This window comes from Loxodonta africana, chromosome 1 (assembly GCF_030014295.1).
Source record: "Loxodonta africana isolate mLoxAfr1 chromosome 1, mLoxAfr1.hap2, whole genome shotgun sequence".
NCBI lineage: Eukaryota > Metazoa > Chordata > Mammalia > Proboscidea > Elephantidae > Loxodonta > Loxodonta africana.
The window spans coordinates 190594539-190614476 of NC_087342.1; the positions used below are offsets into that span (position 1 = coordinate 190594539).

General features: G+C 39.9%; 1 protein-coding gene across 2 annotated transcripts in view; it reads left to right on the forward strand.

Annotated features, from left to right (window-relative positions):
• NKAIN2 (sodium/potassium transporting ATPase interacting 2) overlaps positions 1-19938 on the forward strand; it is a 584917-nt gene that overhangs the window by 534310 nt on the left and 30669 nt on the right. For both annotated transcript variants that reach the window (XM_023559686.2, XM_023559739.2), the window contains exon 3: positions 3052-3112. In XM_023559686.2, the coding sequence (XP_023415454.1) occupies positions 3052-3112 (61 nt within the window). The remainder of the gene's footprint in view (positions 1-3051; positions 3113-19938) is intronic.

Below are 19938 nucleotides of genomic sequence, written 5' to 3' on the forward strand. Positions count from 1 at the left end.
GTAGGCTTATTGTTTTGTGACATTGGTTACCAACCCCAAGATATGTCAACTCTCTCCCCTTCTTGACCTTGGTTTCCCTATTACCATCTTTCCTGTCCCCCACCCCACCCCCCACCTTCTCATCCTTGCCCCTGGGTTGGTATGCCCCTTTAGTCTCATTTTATTTTATGGGCCTGTCTAATCTTTGGCAGAAGGGTGAACCTCAGGAGTGACTTCATTACTGAGCTAAAATGGTGTCTGGGGGCCATACTCTCAGGGTTTCTCCAGGCTCTGTCAGGCCAGCAAGTCTGGTCTTTTTTGTGAGTTAGAATTTTGTTCTACATTTGCCTAGGACCCTCTATTGTGATCCCTGTCAGGGCAGTCAGGGGCTGTAGCTGGGCACCATCTAGTTGTGCTGGACTCAGTCTGGTGGAAGCTGTGGTAGTTGTAGTCCATTAGTTCTTTTGACTAATATTTCCCTTGTGTCTTTGGCTTTCTTCATTCTCCCTTGTTCCAGATGGGGAGAGACCAGTGGAGTAACTTAGATAGCCACTCACAAGCTTTTAAGACCCCAGATGCTTCTCCCCAAAGTAGAATGTAGAACATGTTCTTTATAAACTATGTTATGCTAATTGAATTAAATGTTTCCTGAAACCATGGTCCCCACAGCCCTCAGCCCAGTAATTTGGTCCCTCAGGGAGTTTGGATGTGTCTATGGAGCTTCCGTTACCTTGCTTTGGACAAGTCATGCTGGCTTCCCCGGTACTGTGTACTGTCTTACCTTTCACCAAAGTTACCACTTATCTATTGTCTATTTAGTGTTTTTCCATCTCTACCCCTCCCCTCCCTTGTAACCATCAAAGATTGTTTCTTTTCCTGTGTAAACCTTTTCATGAGTTTTTATAGTCCTTTTGTGATTGACTTACTTCACTCAGCATAATGTCCTCCAGTTTCATCCAACTTGTGAGGTGCTTTGCAGATTCATCATCGTTCTTTATCGTTGTTTAGTATTCCCTTGTGTGTATGTACCATTGTTTACCCGTTCATCTGTTGATGGGCATCTAGGTTGTTTCCATCTTTTTGCTACTGTGAACAATGCTGCAATGAACATGGGTGTGCATGTCTATTCATGTGACGCCTCTTATTCCTCTAGGATATATTACTAAGAGTAGGATTGCTGGATCATATGGTGTTTCTATTTCTAGCTTTCTAAGGAAGCACCACATCATTTTCCAAAATGGTTGTACCATTTTGCATTTCTATCAGCAGTGTATATGAGTCCCAGCCTCTCCAACGTTTGTTATTTTCTGAGTTTTTTTGATTTGTGCCAGTAATGCTGGGGTAAGATGGTAAGGAGAAGCCAGTTTTTACCTAGTACCCTGTACTCTTACAAAAGTCCTATTAAAAATAACGATCCTGATGACTATGCTTCTAGTATATAAGGAAATAATTCTTACTATCACTATTGTTATTGCCAATAGTAACATAGGATTCTAAGAGAAAAATGCTAATTTGATTATTGTTCTAAGATTATTTGTTAAAAAGAAAAAAAAACTAGCTCTACTAATAAAACATCAGGTGCTTTCTTATTTACTTCTCTATTATGTGTACTGGTTCAGATACTACAATTGGTAGGTGGGGTGGGGAGGAGTGTTACACATTCCCTCTCATCTGGGACCTATAAACAAAAACCCTTGAAGAATGTGTTGCACTGGTCTTCTTACCCATCTATTCCTCTCCAATCATGGTTAATTCTGCTTCCTTTTCTGCCCCAGGATGATGAGTTTTTTCCCATCCTAGTTCTCCTTGCAGACAGACAACTAGAATCTGCAAGGACATACCCTTTAACTCAAACCCTCAATCCTTTTAACTGGAGCCTTCTTTGTCTCCAAATAGTTCTGCACGCATTAAATACCTATCAGTATACCCCTGAATGTTCCACTAGTGAGCCGAAAGATCACTATCTATCAGGAAATGAAAAACAACTTCATTAGGCTTATCTTGGCGGTTCCTTTTTGCCTTGTGTTGAGCCCCCTGATTGAAGGCTGTTCCCCACACCGAATATTATTGTGCAGAGCCAGTACTCAGCCAGGCCAATGCCTGTCTGAATATCATTGTGAGTAATCTTCATCATTGTTCTAACAACGTGCCTTTAAGGATTCCCCCAAACTGTATTACTTTTGAAAAATAAAATAAAATAAAATTTTTCATTTATCAGGAAATTATTATTTCCTTCAACCAGTGCTCATGATTTGACTAAAATATATTGATGCAAAGAATACAAAATCACTCAGTCTAAGGGGATAGATTTCGAGTGACTTTGCTGTGCTCCTTCACAAGTACTAATTTCAATCAGAAAGACTTTCCTGACCACAGGGACCTTTTCGGTGTGTGTTTCAGAAAGAATTATGTGATGTATGCAATCCTGAATTCAATGCATTACATACTCCCTACTTACATTGTGATACTTCTTACTTACGTTGTATTATTCCTTACTTGCACTATGATGCTACTAACTTGCACTGTGATACTCTTTACTTGTGGGTCTCCATCTCAGGAGTTATACTTCTGCCCTGGTTCCTGTTACGGGTCTAAGTAAGAATTTTTCTTACTTGCAAGAATCCATGCAACATACATAAAACTTCTTGATATTTTTCCCTGAAAACATTTTTTCTGATAGTCAGTGGGAATCCAATTTTAGACTCTTGGGCTCTGGGCTAGTGAAAAATACACTAGAATTTGATTGCCACAAATGCAAATGTGAATTATTAATGACTGGTCATAATGGTTTTCTTTTTCTGCACCTCATATAACCTGTTGTAGGTTGCCTCACAATGAACAAATTTTACACTTAAACGCAGGTCAGAGTAAAAACAGAGCACTGTGCTTATTTTTGAGTCCGTGCAACCTCACTTCAGTCACGAATCCACAGGGGAGCCAAGATCCAGTCCAATCAGGCATCTGGGGACACAATCGGATTGTAAACTGCCTGCCTCTGAAAAGCCACTCCCCCATCGAGGTCCTGTTCTGTTGCCTTTGCCTGATGTCTAAAGCACCTCTGTTTTGTTTCAGCTGGCAGGGTTCATCTACGCCTGTTATGTTGTGAAATGTATAACTGAAGAAGAGGACAGCTGTAAGTATTAAAGCTCTATTATGCTTCTTTCAAGTTCAAAGCATCTTTTTCACTGCCTCCTACCTAGCCTTCCTGCTTCTCAGACAAAATCCCCCAACACATCGTTAGAACAGGTTTTTGTACCCATCAGGGCTAAGGCATTTTTGATAAAAGTGTCCAGCATATTGGAGAAATGGAGGAGCACCCATTCTGAAAATATATTTCTTTCTTTTCACTGAAAAACACTTTTTAAGACTATTACTCCTATAACAATTCTGGTAAGGAATATAGAGGGGAGATGGGAGGTAGAAGTGATTTTTAAATATGGTTAGTTTCATTCTTTTATTTTTATAAACCATTTATTAGGTATTGATATTTAATCAGTTTCACCCAGAATTACAAATCCCAACAGTCAACAGTTGCAACAGTTCTTACAAGTCTCACAAGAACTGATTTCAGATTAATTCTGAGAATTTTTCTCCAGGGAAGTAAATGCTAATGTTTCCTTTTGATCCTATGATTTTATACAAATAAATGGCTAGAACTCTATGTTGGAGTCTCAGCATTGAATTTTATTGCCTTGATCCATAGTTTAGACCATGGAACCCTCTAGAATCATCTAAGTGGCTACATAGTTTTTGGCCCTTCCAAAAATGGCAAATAGAAGGGTTTTACTCCTTCCTTACCTCCTAAGGATCTGAAATAGGAGGGTTAAAAAGTACTTCTGTTCTCTCTGAATATTCTTATGGGAACTTGCCCATGCATGTATATTTACTCTGAGAAAAAATCAGAGATTAAAATCATTTTTCTTGATATCCAAAAATATTCATAATGATTGGGTTTTTGAGACAGTGCAGAAAAGAAGGACAAGAATCCACTTCTCTGTAACTGGGTGGTTTGAGGGAAAAAAAAATCCAAAGAGAAATACGTGTTTCTTCTTCACTTCTCATTCCTACTAGAAAAGAGGAGGCTGTATCAGGTGATTAACTTAGGGAAGCAATTTTCAACCACACACATACATGATGCATAGTCACGACTATGCAGTACACAGTTATGTTATGTTGTGTGTAAAATGAAATTACGGTTGTTCACTAAATAAGCATTTATAAAACACTCTGTAGTGTATCAAGTGCTGTGTTGAGATTTGTTGGTTTTAAGATGAGTAATACACAATATTTTAGCTCTAGGAATTTACCAACTGGTAGGGAACAAATAAGCTTGTGAACAAATATGTATAATCAAATCTATAGAGAGATAGTGGCAGAAGACAGGAGAGGAATTAGGAAAGGGCTCAGAGAGGACGATTCACTTGAGCTTGTCTTGAAAGAATAAATATCTGTTGGGAAGCTAGTGGAGGTGTAAGGTGATCTTGGTCAAAAGGTGAAAAAGCATTAAGACATATCCCAGTCCACCATGTTGGGGACACAATAGTCAGATTAGTATGACTGGATCCTATCCTGTGCTAAAGGTGAACACCCAGAGAAGACTGGAAAAGCAGGCAAGGGTAAGAAAATGGGTATAACAGATTAAGGAGTTTGGGCTTTGTTTTGTATACCATAATGGGGAATCAATTGACAGGAAGTTTGTGAAAAGGGAATAAAAGAATTGTACTTTAGAAAAATCATTTTGGCATCAGTATGAAGGAAAGACTTGAGGAGGAACAAGATTAAAGAAAGGGAGGCTAAATAGGACACTCTGAAAAGGCTCAAGATAGGAGATGATGAAGGTCTGAACTAAAACCAGTATTGGAGACAGAGAGGGCAGATATGATATAAGACATGCTAAAACTAAAGTTGGAGCCCTGGTGGAATAGTGGTTAAAAGCTCCGCTGCTAACGAAAGGGCCAGCAGTTCAAATCCACCAGCAGATCCTTGAAAACCCTATGGGGCAGTTCTGCTCTGTCCTATAGGGTAGCTATGAGTCCTAACCAACTCGATGGCACTTAACAACAAAGCTAAGTTATTAATGGGCTACAGATGGGCACTGTTGTAAGTGAAGATACTGATAGACTCCTGGGTGTGTGGTGTAGGTGTAGGTGAATAAGTAGGTGGAAATGTCACTTAAGAAATACAGAATGGGGTTAGCTCAATTAGTCCAGTTTGGACATGTTGAGTCTCAGGTGCCTGATGGATACACAAGAGAAGCCTCTAGCAAGTACTTGTCTTATGCATGAAAGTTTATTCAAAGATTAGGAAGAATAAAAGATATATGAATTTTAAAAGGTATGAACTCCATCAAAATGTTCAAGTTCATTCGGATATTACCATTCAGTGACTATGTGCCAAATCTTTGATGAAGGCAAAGTCTACAGCTTAATTTTCATATGGAAGCTGTGCTTTCCCTAGACTATGAGATCTAATTTCACTTCACAACAATGCCAGTGCATTTTTATCCTAATAGAATATCTACTGACACACCCAGTCTCCTAGACAGGTAATCGGTGTCTCTCCAGAATAGCACTGACTTCTCAAAAGGGGTCTCAAAATGCTAGTTCCACAAGATATATCACTCAAAAAAGATTCCAAAGCCAAGTAAGTTTGACACTGAAAAATTTAAATGTACATTTACATATTAACATCTCTGAGAGTATTGCAAAAAAGAAGTGTGTTCGATTTTTCCTACTCCACCGTTTCCCAAACATTTGAACACAAAACCTCTTTTTTTTTTTTTTCTTGAGAGACTTTAATGTTTATGCCCTTTAATAATTCTGCCCTAGATCAAAGGTAAACCCAAGGGGATTGAAAGTCACCAGTATCTTTTGGAAGACCAAGTTTATCTCCAAAGCATCTAATAAATTTTTCCTAAAGAAGTCCAAAAAAATAATTTAAATATGTATTTTGACCAGGACCTCTTATCTGCCTTTGTTAATGTAAAACACAAGCAGACTTCTCATAAGACAAGTTTTCTACTTTTAGTCTTATTGCTCAGTGGGCAAGATACAAACTTTTTTTTTTTTAATTTTTATGTTCAATTAGACTGACACTTACCTGAGATGTTCGTGGGACTATTAAAGTGTCTGGAGGAGATGCAGGCTTTGACTAATTCACTATGCAACGACCTTTGGAGATTTCCAGTTAGATTCATTTACTCGTCATCATTCACACATTTAACAATTATGAGTACTTTTGGGGTATAAGGCTTTGGATTGATATTTCCCATTCATTATCATCATCTTGGTCACTTGTCTGTATGTTCATTTCCTGACACTTCTAGAACATGACTCCCAAGGTTCAAAAGATATGAAGTTTCTGTCCAATTTTTGGTAATTATAAAGACAGTTATTTTATCCTTAGAAAGCATTCTGGCTTTAGTGAAAGTAAAAGAAATATTGTTCTCAGAGAGCAAGGCCTGGAATATGGGGGGAGTTCAATGTATATGTCAATGCAGAGCTTGTCTGTGTGTCTGTTTTCCCTGTGATGGCCGTGCAATGGAGCGTTTGCCACTAGTGCCGTGGTGGGAATAGATGCTAGTTACTTTCTTGCCAAAATAGTTACATTCCCATTCCTAAGAACCACATAAGGAACAGAGGATGGTTTTGCTTCTATAACAGGATGGACTGTGCTAAGAACTGTCTGTGGATATAAGGCCCTAATTATGGCAACTGAAGGAATAAAGTACTCTTGAAGTCAATACCAAACCTGACCAGCTGTGGGCTCAGTTCTGATACCTTAGGCACCATAGCAGCAAGTGCACCCAGGGGAGGCTGGGAGGAAAACGGCAGACACCTCTGGTTAACTATGGAGAGGATTCAAGCTCCAAGAGTAAATCCCAAACTTAGACATCATAAAGTAGCAATAAATTATTGTTGAAATAGAGAGAGTTAAACTGTGACCACTTCAAATGCCTGAGAATTTATTTTTCCCCTTTTGTTTACGTTTATTTTACTGCACCTAAAATACATCATTTTAGCCATTTCTAAGTGTATAATTCAGTGGCATTACTTACATTCACAATATCGTACAACCTCTAACTCTCCTTTTAAACAGTATCCATTTACTTTTCCAGAGCTGTTTGATGAACATTTATACAAATACTTCAAGGTAGAATGTTGTCCAGTGAAAAAGCCTGAATTTTGAAGTTTACATTTCTGGCCCTTTAGTTATCTTCTCCAGAGCCACAGGCTGACAGGCCAACTGATTGTGCAAACTCACAGGACACCACTGCCATCTGCTGTTCCTGCTAGGAGATGCAACAAGCCTCGAAGCAGGGATCCCAGATAGGGAGACGTTGACACTCCCTCTCCCACATTCAAACACACACACACAGGTGTGTACACACACGCACACGCACGTGTAAACACACACCATGTGGCTTCTAGGCATTTGAAAACATCTACGGGACTCAAGGAGCCCTGGTGGCACAGTGGTTAAAGCGATGGACCCGTAACAGAAAGGTCGGCGGTTTAAAACCACCACCGGCTCCGCGGGAGAAAAGACGTGGTAGAGGGTTTGGTTTGGGGGTATGGGACACAGCGTAAGGCTAGCAATGGTTCAGTGGCACATCCGGTGCCTTTGGGTAAGAGGATCCAGGGTTGTAAAGCTGCTCCGCAGGCTCGGTGCTCACCGCCACCCAGCAGGAAGGTGCTCCTGGTGAGCATCCCACACCGTGAGTGAGACAGCCTGCCTTCAGGGGAATAGCTCTTCACCCTAACAAAAAAAAAAAGGGCTAGGACTCCTGCTCCAGAGCTGTGCCTTGGCCTTGAACCCTATTTGAATGGGCCAACCATTGCAACATACCTTTGCATATGTGTTCATGAAAAGGCAGTGGTATGTCTTAGGAGAAAAGGCTTTCTCCAGGAGGGCAGGCATCCCTTCCTGCACTGTCTTTGTGGCAAGGCTCTTCACAGCATCATCCATCACCAGCCACGCTGGGTTTTCCTTATGATTTCCAGTCTTTTCTATTCCCCTCTGCTTGTTGTCTCTTATAATAGTCTGTGAAAGAAATAAAATACTCCAAGATTCCTGCTCAGGTGTGCCTTTTAGTATAAATATATTTCTTTTCTCTCACTGACTCTTCAGCTCTTCGGCAGCACAGTCATGTGGCCACTTAAAGTGATTTAACTGAGAACTTATGCCTCCGTTTCATTAGCATTGTTAGATGTGACCGTTAGAAGGAAGCCATGCTGCTGCTGGAAAACAGCCATTAATCCTTGATAGAAAAATAAAATCATCATATGATTTCTCAAGTTTATTATGTTTTCTTTTAAATCGTTTGCTTAATAGTTAAACTAAACCTCAACTTCTGTCGTCTAGCAAATAGGTCCATTCTTCTAAGTAGTCACTGAAACAAACCGGTTGCCGTGATATTGATTCCAACTCATGGTGACCCCATGAGCGCCAGGGTAGAACTGGGCTTTGGAGGATTCTTAATGGCTGATGTTATAGAAGTAGATCACCAGGCCTTTCTTCTAAGGTGCCTTTGGGTGGACTTGAACCTCCAACGTTTTGGTTGGCAGCCAAGTGTGTTAACCATTTGCACCACCAAGGGACACCTACCTTTTCTAAAAGAGACTCAATATACTTTTAAATGTTATCAAATCATCTGGGAAAAAATGTGGAATGCCATTTAAAAAATAATATCCTAAGGAGAATTTTTTTAAAGCAGTATTTAAAAATGAATTTTAGATATTTAATTGGAGCCACACACATTCACACTTGCCCCCACCCACCAGGCACAAATGCATTAAAATCTGGCCCGAATTCTCCAAAATCGACTGGCCTTGGGATAAAAGTCACAATCGACTTATAGAATCTTTCATTTGAAAAAGAAAACCACAGGAAATTATTCACTTGTCTGAGGCTAATAATTTTCTGTTATTTTTGTTTGATTTTTCTTCTAAAGCCTGCTGCCCTACACTTCAGTGTATTGAACTCCGCTCTGTATGTTTTGATCATTCCTGCAGTTTGTCAGACCATTAAGCTTGGCTGCAGTGCTCTGAGCACAACAACAAACACTCCCCCAGGGGGGAGGGGAGGGGTGGAGGCAAGGAGGAGCATCCCTCCTTTAAAAAACTCTTGTTTCTTCTTATTTCTAAAGGAATGTGGGTTTATTGCAAAAAGTATAGAAAAAAAGATCAGCAAACAGAAAATTAAAATGACCCCACAATTCTTGTTCTCAGTTAACATTTTGTCATGTGTCTCCTAGTCTTTTTATTTTTCTTCCTTCCTTCTTCCCTTGCCCACCCCTCTCTCCCTCCCTCTTCCTCCTTCCCTACTCCTTTCCCCTCTTCCATCTTTCCTTCCTTTCTTCCTTCCTTCTTTTCTTTTTTTTTTTTTAATAACTTTTATTGAGCTTTAAGTGAATGTTTACAAATCAAGTCAGTCTGGCACATATAAGCTTATACACACCTTGCTCCAAACTACCACCTACTCCCCCCCTAATGAGTCAGCCCTTCCAGTCTCTCCTTTTGTGACAATTTTGCCAGTTTCTAACCCTCTCTACCCTCCTATCTCCCCACCAGACAGGAGATGCCAACACAGTCTCAAGTGTCCACCTGATACAAGTAGCTTACTCTTCATCAGCATCTCTCTCCAACCCATTGTCCAGTCCCTTCCATGTCTAATGAGTTGTCTTCGGGAATGGTTCCTGTCCTGGGCCAACAGAAGGTTTGGGGACCATGACCGCCGGGATTCCTCTAGTCTCAGTCAGACCATTAAGTCTGGTCTTTTTCTGAGAATTTGGGGTCTGCATCCCACTGATCTCCTGCTCCCTCAGGGGTTCTCTGTTGTGCTCCCTTTCAGGGCAGTCATCGGTTGTGGCCGGGCACCATCTAGTTCTTCTGGTCTCAGGATGATGTAAGTCTCTGATTCATGTGGCTCTTTCTGTCTCTTGGGCTCATAGTTATCGTGTGACCTTGGTGTTCTTCATTCTCCTTTGATCCAGGTGGGTTGAGACCAGTTGATGCATCTTAGATGGCTGCTTGTTAACATTTAAGACCCCAGATGCCACATTTCAAAGTGGGATGCAGAATGTTTTCATAATAGAATTATTTTGCCAATTGACTTAGAAGTCCCCTTAAGCCATAGTCCCCAGACCCCCACCCTTGCTCCGCTGACCTTTGAAGCATTCAGTTTATCCCGGAAACTTCTTTGCTTTTGGTCCAGTCCAGTTGAGCTGACCTTCCATGTATTGAGTATTGCCCTTCCCTTCACCTAAAGTAGTTCTTATCTACTAACTAATCAGTAAATAACCCTCTCCCACCCTCCCTCCCTCCTCCCCTCGTAACCACACAAGTATGTGTTCTTCTCAGTTTATACTCTTTCTCAAGATCTTATAATAGTGGTCTTATACAATATTTGTCCTTTTGCCTCTGACTAATTTCGCTCAGCATAATGCCTTCCAGGTTCCTCCATGTTATGAAATGTTTCACAGATTCGTCACTGTTCTTTATCGATGCATAGTATTCCATTGTGTGAACATACCACAATTCATTTAACCATTCATCTGTTGATGGACATCTTGGTTGCATCCAGCTTTTTGCTATTGTAAACAGAGCTGCAATAAACATGGGTATGCATATACCTGTTGGTGTAAAGGCTCTTATTTCTCTAGGGTATATTCTGAGGAGTGGGATTTCTGGGTTGTAAGGTAGTTCTATTTCTAACTTTTTAAGAAAACGCCAGATAGATTTCCAAAGTGGTTGTACCATTTTACATTCCCACCAGCAGTGTATAAGAGTTCCAATCTCTCCGCAGCCTCTCCAACATTTATTATTTTGTGTTTTTTGGATTAATGCCAGCCTTGTTGGAGTGAGATGGAATCTCATCGTAGTTTTAATTTGCATTTCTCTAATGGCTAATGATCAAGAGCTTTTTCTCATGTATCTGTTAGCTGCCTGAATATCTTCTTTAGTGAAGTGCATGTTCATATCCTTTGCCCACTTCTTGATTGGGTTGTTTGTCTCTTTGTGGTTGAGTTTTAACAGAATCATATAGATTTTAGAGATCAGGCGCTGGTCGGAGATGTCATACCTGAAAATTCTTTCCCAGTCTGTAGGTGGTCTTTTTACTCTTTTGGTGAAGTCTTTAGATGAGCATAGGTGTTTGATTTTTAGGAGCTCCCAGTTATCTGGTTTCTCTTCGTCATTTTTGGTAATGTTTTGTATTCTGTTTATGCCTCGTATTAGGGCTCCTAACGTTGTCCCTATTTTTTCTTCCATGATCTTTATCATTTTAGTCTTTATGTTTAGGTCTTTGATCCACTTGGAGTTAGTTTTTGTGCATGGTGTGAGGTATGGGTCCTGTTTCATTTTTTTGCAAATGGATATCCAGTTATGCCAGCACCATTTGTTAAAAAGACTATCTTTTCCCCAATTAACTGACACTGGGCCTTTGTCAAATATCAGCTGCTCATATGTGGATGGATTCATATCTGGGTTCTCAATTCTGTTCCATTGGTCTATGTGCCTGTTGTTGTACCAGTACCAGGCTGTTTTGACTACTGTGGTACTGTGGCTGTATAATAGGTTCTAAAATCAGGTGGAGTGAGGCCTCCCACTTTCTTCTTCTTTTTCAGTAATGCTTTACTTATCTGAGGCTTCTTCCCCTTCCATATGAAGTTGGTGATTTGTTTCTCCATCACATTAAAAAATGTCATTGGAATTTGGATCGGAAGTACATTGTATGTATAGATGGCTTTTGGTAGAATAGACATTTTTACCATGTTAAGTCTTCCTATCCATGAGCAAGGTATGTTTTTCCACTTAAGTAGGTCCTTTTTAGTTTCCTGCAGTAGTACTCTGTACTTTTCTTTGCATAGGTCTTTTACATCTTTGGTAAGATTTATTCCTAAGTATTTTATCTTCTTAGGGGCTACTGTGAATAGTATTGATTGGTGATTTCCTCTTCGATGTTCTTTTTGTTGATGTATAGGAATCCAAGTGATTTTTGTATGTTTATCTTATAACCTGAGACTCTGCCAAACTCTTCTATTAGTTTCAGTAGTTTTCTGGAGGATTCCTTAGGGTTTTCTGTGTATAAGATCATGTCATCTGCAAATAGAGATAATTTGACTTCCTCCTTGCCAATCCGGATGCCCTTTATTTCTTTGTCTAGCCTAATTGCTCTGGCTAGGACCTCTAGCACAATGTTGAATAAGAGTGCTGATGAAGGGTATCCTTGTCTGGTTCCCGTTCTCAAGGGAAATGCTTTCAGGCTCTCTCCATTTAGAATGATGTTGGCTGTTGCCTTTGTATAAAGAATGTTGAGGAATTTTCCTTCAGTTCCTATTTTGCTGAGAGTTTTTATCATAAATGGGTGTTGGACTTTGTCAAATGCCTTTTCTGCATCAATTGATAAGATCACGTGGTTTTTGTCTTTTGTTTTATTTATATGGTGGATTACATTAATGGTTTTTCTAATATTAAACCAGCCTTGCATACCTGGTATAAATCCCACTTGGTCGTGGTGGATTATTTTTCTGATATGTTGTTGAATTCTATTGGCTAGAATTTTGTTGAGGATTTTTGCATCTATGTTCATGAGGGATATAGGTCCATAATTTTCTTTTTTTGTGGTGTCTTTACCTGGTTTTGGTATCAGGGATATGGTGGCTTCATAGAATGAGTTAGGCAGTATTCCGTCATTTTTCTATGCTTTGAAATACCTTTAGTAGTAGTGGTGTTAACTCTTCTCTGAAAGTTTGGTAGAACTCTGCAATAAAGCCGTCCAGGCCAGGGCTTTTCTTTGTTGGGAGTTTTCTGATTACCGTTTCAATCTCTTTTTTTGTTATGGGTCTATTTAGTTGTTCTACTTCCGATTGCGTTAGTTTATGTAGGTAGTGTTTTTCTAGGAATTCATCCATTTCTTCTAGGTTTTCAAATTTGTTAGAGTACAATTTTTCGTAATAATCTGATATGATTCTTTTAATTTCAGTTGGGTCTGTTGTGATGTGGCCCATCTCGTTTCTTATTTGGGTTATTTGTTTCCTTTCCTGTATTTCTTTAGTCAGTCTGGCCAATGGTTTATCAATTTTGTTAATTTTTTAAAAGAACCAGCTTTTGGCTTTGTTAATTCTTTCAATTGTTTTTCTGTTCTCTAATTCATTTAGTTCAGCTCTAATTTTTATTATTTGTTTTCTTCTGGTGCCTGATGGATTCTTTTGTTGCTCACTTGCTATTTGTTCAAGTTGTAGGGACAGTTCTCTGATTTTGGCTCTTTCTTCTTTTTGTATGTGTGCATTTATCGATATAAATTGACCTCTGAGCACTGCTTTTGCTGTGTCCCAGAAGTTTTGATAGGAAGTATTTTCATTCTCGTTGCATTCTATGACTTTCTTTATTCCATCCTTAATGTCTTCTATAACCCAGTCTTTTTTCAGGAGGGTATTGTTCAGTTCCAAGTATTTGATTTCTTTTCCCTAATTTTTCTGTTATTGATTTCCACTTTTATGGCCTTGTGGTCTGAGAAGATGCTTTGTAATATTTCAATGTTTTGGATTCAGCAAAGGTTTGTTTTGTGACCTAATATGTGGTCTATTCTAGAGAATGTTCCATGTGCACTAGAAAAAAAAGTATACTTTGCAGCTGTTGGGCGGAGTGTTCTGTATAAGTCAATGAGATCAAGTTGGTTGATTGTAGCAATTAGGTCTTCCGTGTCTCTATTGAGCTTCTTACTGGATGTCCTGTCCTTCTCCGAAAGTGGTGTGTTGAAGTCTCCTGCTATAATTGTGGAGGTGTCTATCTCACTTTTCAGTTCTGTTAAAGTTTGTTTTATGTATCTTGCAGCCCTGTCATTGGGTGCATAAATATTTAATATGGTTATATCTTCCTGATCAATTGTCCCTTTTATCATTATGTAGTGTCCATTTTTATCCTTTCTGGTGGATTTAACTTTAAAGTCTATTTTCTCAGTAATTAATATTGCTACTCCTGCTCTTTTTTGCTTATTGTTCTCTTGATATATTTTTTTCCATCCTTTGAGTTTTAGTTTGTTTGTTTCTCTAAGTCTAAGGTGTGTCTCTTGTAGGCAGCATATAGACAGATCGTGTTTCTTTATCCAGTCTGAGACTCTCTGTCTCTTTATTGGTGCGTTTAGTCTATTTACATTCGGTGTAATTATAGATAAGTATGTGTTTAGTGCTGTCATTTTGATGCCTTTTTATGTGTGTTGTTGACAATTTCATTTTTCTACTTACTTTTTGGTGCTGAGACTTTTTCTTTGTAAGTTGTGTGTTCCTCATTTTCATAGTATTTGACTTTATGTTTGCTGAGTCGCTATGTTTTTCTTAGTTTTTTTTTTTTTTTTTTTGAGTTATGGAGTTGTTATACCTCTTTGTGGTTACCTTAATATTTACCCCTATTTTTCTAAGTAAAAACCTAACTTGTATTGTCCTATATCACCTCGTATCCCTCTCCATATGGCAGTTCTATGCCACCTGTATTTAGTCCCTCTTTTTGATTATTGTGATCTTTTACATATTGACTTCAATGATTCCCTGTTTTGAGCATTTTTTTTTTTAATTAATCTTAATTTGTTTTTGTGATTTCCCTATTTGAGTTGATATCAGGATGCTCTGTTCTGTGGCCTTGTGTTATGCTGGTATCTGATATTACTGGTTTTCTGACCAAAAAATTTCCTTTAGTATTTCTTGTAGCTTTGGTTTGGTTTTTGCAAATTCTCTAAGCTTGTGTTTATCTGTAAATGTCTTAATTTTGCCTTCATATTTCAGAGAGAGTTTTGCTGGATATATGATCCTTGGCTGGCAGTTTTTCTCCTTCAGTGCTCTCTATATATCATCCCATTGCCTTCTTGCCTGCATGGTTTCTGCTGAGTAGTCTGAACTTATTCTTATTGATTCTGCTTTGTAGGAGACCTTTCTTTTATCCCTGGCTGCTTTTAAAATTTTCTCTTTATCTTTGGTTTTGGCAAGTTTGATGATAATATGTCTTGGTGATTTTCTTTTTGGATCAATCTTATATGGGGCTCGATGAGCATCTTGGATAGATATCCTTTCGTCTTTCATGATGTCAGGGAAGTTTTCTGCCAACAGATCTTCAACTATTCTCTCTGTATTTTCTGTTATCCCTCCCTGTTTTGGGACTCCAATCACATGCAAGTTATTCTTCTTTATAGAGTCCCACATGATTCTTAGGGATTCTTCATTTTTTTAAATTCTTTAATCTGATTTTTTTTTTCAGCTATGTTGGTGTCAGTTCCTTGGTCTTCCAGATCTCCCACTCTGCATTCTAATTGCTCGAGTCTGCTCCTCTGACTTCCTATTGCATTGTCTAATTCTGTAATTTTATTGTTAATCTTTTGGATTTCTGAATGCTGTCTCTCTATGGATTCCTGCAGCTTATTAATTTTTCCAGTATGTTCTTGGATAATCTTTTTGAGTTCTTCAACTTCTTTATCAGTGTGTTCCTTGGCTTTTTCTGTCGATTGCCTTATTTCATTTCTGAGGTCATCCCTGATGTCTTGAAGCATTCTGTAAATTAGTTTTTTATATTCTGCATCTGGCAATTCCAGCATTGTATCTTCATTTGGGAAAGATTTTGATTCTTTAGTTTGGGGAGTTGTAGAAGCAATCATGGTCTGCTTCTTTATGTGGTTTGATATCAACTGCTGTCTCCAAGCCATCACTAAGATATTGTAGTGATTTAGTCTATATTTACTCACTGAGCCTTATCTTGTTTGGTTTTCTTTCAATATACGTAGATGGGCTACTAGATTGCACTGTCTTAATTGTCGTAGCCCTTGACTCACTTGTGTCCTATTACCAGCTGGTTTGGGCTGTTACCAGATATATAAGCCTGAGTCCATTCACTATTCTTGAGTAGAATCGGATTTTGGGTCATCGAGTGTGTGGTGCAGACTGTCACCTACCCACCTAGAGAAGTAGTGGTGATAGTTGTGTGCACCAGATTCTAGTAGCAGCTGGGGTTCACACTTCAGTGGGGGCAGGATGCTGACAGGCTTCCCCCAAGTGCCAGTGAAGTAGGTGTGTCTCTATTCCTAAAGCACCTTGGTGGGTGGGCTCTGCAGCTGTACCTTAGGTCCCCAATGCAAGTACCTCTACAGATTGGTAGGTGTCACCCTCTTAGACCCCTAAGGCAGGAGGCTAGGTGGTCTGGGGGGAGCTTCAGCCCTCAGTTCCCTGTTGTGGGTCAGTGAGGGATCTGTTGAATATGCAGAGATATCAGACCTGAGAAACTTGTCTTTCCAGTAATCTGCTAAAACAATTACAGTCCGATTCCTATCAGAAATGCCTTTGCATTATAATAGCCACCTTGTTCCCTGTAGGGATGAAAGCCCAAGACTGTGGATCTCATATGTTTGGCTGGAGCTGGTTCTGTGTTTTTAGTCCAATTAGGGAATGATTTTTTGGTCCCTCGGTTTTTCATAGCTGCTTTCTCAGGCCAGGAGAATGGGTTAGGAAAAGACCAAAAGAAAAAAGAAAGGAAAACCACAGCGCAGATCACCCTCTGGCTCAGGATATTCCAATGTTAATGAAGCCGCCTGGGAAGGGGAGGGGAGGGTTTAGATAAATAGGAGAGAGTAGCACCCCGGAATATAGACGAAGTTACTTATCTTTCTTGGGATGACTGTTTTATCTGAGATTCCCGAGGGGCGTGTCGACTGTGTGCGCTGGCTGGGTAGAGATTGCCCACGAGGGTCAGGCCCACGTCCTGTGCTTGCGCTGTCTCAGAAGCCACGGTTAGTTCCTCCGCTCCCAGTCCAAAGCCCAGCACCAAGGTTCCCCGGCTGGGACGCCGCAATCCCGGCTCCAAAACTAGTCGCTGCCTCCCGGTGACTTCTCCTCCTGTCAGCCACGTCGCTGCGCTGCCTGTCTGCACTGGCTGGGCTTCCCCCGAGGTCAGTTCAGGGGGCTAGGGCTGTGCCCCGTGTTTGCGCCATCTCAGGGTGCTGCGCTCAGCTCCCCTGCGCCCAATCCAAAGCCCAGCGCCAAGGTTTTCTGACTGGGATGCTGGCTCCAGGCTCCGAAAACAGTCGCTGCTTCCCCGTGGTTGTTCGTTCTCAGTCTCTGTCACTCAGGTCAACTCTTTAGATCTGTGTTTGATGGTCAGGGTTCGTAGATTGTCAAGTATGTGATCGATTCACTTGTTTTTCCTAGTCTTTGTTGCAAGAGGGATCCGAGGTAGCTTCTACCTAGTCAGCCATCTTGGCCCCGCCCCTTCTTTTCTTATTGTTAGGGTTATACTACACATTCTGTTTGGTAACCTGAGCTTCCGTTCTCGTTATATATAAATCACTTATCAAAGGTAACCTAAGCCGAATGATTGGCAGGTCAGAAAAGATGCCAAGTTCTTGGGTGCCAAGTTGAGAGGCAGTGTTGTGCAAGTTGAATATGTGTTTGATGTGTCTATTTTGCTTGCCAAGTATCGGACTCAAACAATGAAAAGAATTATTAATATATTGCTAGTATATTATTGTTTTAGCATCTCTTTATACCATTTGTTTCAGGATTTTGATGGTGACTGAGTGCAATCATCTTGTCCATATCTTCTAGCCTCCTACCAAACCAAAACTTGCCATTTCTTTCCTCATCTCTGAATACATTATTAACACCTGGATATATAATAATACGTTATTAACACCTGGAGCCCCAGACTTTGAATGCTTCTAATGTCAAAGCTATGCTTGGCAAAGCCTTTGTGGGGTCCAGCTGAGGGGAGGTGTCACCTGTCTCTTCTCCCCACACAACCAGAGGAGCTGTACATTTATTTTACTTTATACCTATTGCTTCTTTTTTTTCTTTTTTGGCACAAAGAATTCTGCAGGGTTTAAAATAATGGGAAACTACAGCCTACCATTCTATTTCAACACCTTAATTTTATAGACCCATAAAAAGTAAATGACTTGCCCAAAGTCACTGAGTTCATCTGTGAACTTCTGACACTCAACACAGCACACACTGACCTCCTCTGGATAAGACAGTTCTCAAGGGATGTCGTCAGCAACCACACCTGTCTTGTCCACTGCTATATTTTCAGCTTCTAGCATATCACCAGTGTGGAGCAGGACTCGAAAAAAAAAGTATTTGGAAATAAATCAATCAGTCACTCAGCTCTCCACAAATATTTCTTGGACTATATGGAAACTCCTAAGGGAATGTGACATCTCCTTGTTGTTGTTGTTAGGTGCCGTCAAGTTGGTTCTGACACATAGTGACCCTATGCACAACAGAATGAAACACTGCCCGCTCCTGAGCCATCCTTACAATTGTTGTTATGCTTGAGCTCATTGTTGCACCCACTGTGTCAATCCACCTCGTTGAAGGTCTTTCTCTTTTCTGCTGACCCTGTACTCTGCCAAGCATGATGTCCTTCTCCAGGGACTGATCCCTTCTGACATCATGTCCAAAGTATATAAGATGCAGTCTTGCCTTCCTTGCTTCTAAGGAGCATTCTGGCTGTACTTCTAAGATGGATTGGTTCGTTATTTTGGCAGTCCATGGTATATTCAATATTCTTCTCCAACACCACAATTTGAAGGCATCAATTCTTCTTCGGTCTTCCTTATTCATTGACCAGCTTTCACATGCAGACATCTCCTTAGATCCTGGTTTATTCTAAGTAAATAAGTAACCAATTAAAGTATTTTTTGCCCTTTTCTAAATAAATGGAAGGACAAAAATAATAAAAGATGTGCAACCATATATAAAAATAAAAGACCAAACAGATGATCAACACCTAAAACATATACCTGCATATGCCCCCTGTCATGAACATGCAAGTGTTAGTGGCAACAGCATCTCCTAACAGTGAGACAGATAGTCTTTACGCCATGTCCCCAAATTATCTGGCACTCATCTCTTTTTCAGCCTACTATTGAATTGCTCCCTCTAGTGGTTACTGAAAAGAAAAACGTGTGAGCTTTATTTTTAAATTCTGATAGGTCAACGTTGAGTCTGATTTTTCAGCAGTCACTTCTAATATTCTCTCCTTTGCCATAGTATCTCTTCTATATATTATTATTATTATACTCCGTATATATTAAACTTTCATCGTACCATCCATTCCCTCCCCCCGACAGACATACCATAATCGCCTTTAAATGAACCTGATATTCCCAAATCAAAAATATAGAGGAAAGAAATTGATTCGTTCTTGATCCTCTATTGATTCAAAAGAATCAGGACTTTGTTTCTAAAGAGTCAATGTAGAGCTGACGATATTTCAACGGAAAACTTGTAACTGGGGTGTAACAGAGAAAGAAGAATATTTAAGTCTTTTTAATTACCCTCAATAGGAAAGAAAGCCAGAGCCTATGAATGGGAAGAAGAAGTGGTGACAATCGCTGAAATTGATGGAAAGAAAAATTTTCCATTTTAATTATTCTGCTTCTTCCAATTCCACAGACCCCCAGTCCACTCGTAGTGGGTGTTCTGTACTAGTTCCTGACAATTGCTCTCTAACTCTGCATTGATAATGACATGAGAATAAAAGGCACCTAAGTGGCAGAAAAATAGAGTGTTTTTAGCACTGGAATGTTGATATACATGCTCACAAAATAAAGTCACTGGAATTCCCTTCGTGCCATCTAGAAAGAATAAAGGAGAGCAAGACAAAGAGCTGGCACAGAAGACTTAACTCTCTCTAAAAATCTCTCCAAATCTGAGACGTGCTGAGAAGACTGGCCATTCAAAGTTAGACTTTTGATAAATGATGTTGGCTAGCTCCCACTTCATTACTTTGAGTTGTGCCTTCGTTGTGGAAATGGCATCTAATGGAAACAAGGCTGTACTTGGCTCTCTCCTTCTTAGAGGCAGGAGGACTGAGAAACACTGAAGCTCTAAGGATGGCCACCAGGTACGCAGAACAAAAGCATCTGAACGGGGCAGGCTTACATGGAGCTACTGAAACAGCGCCTGGTAAATAAGCGCTG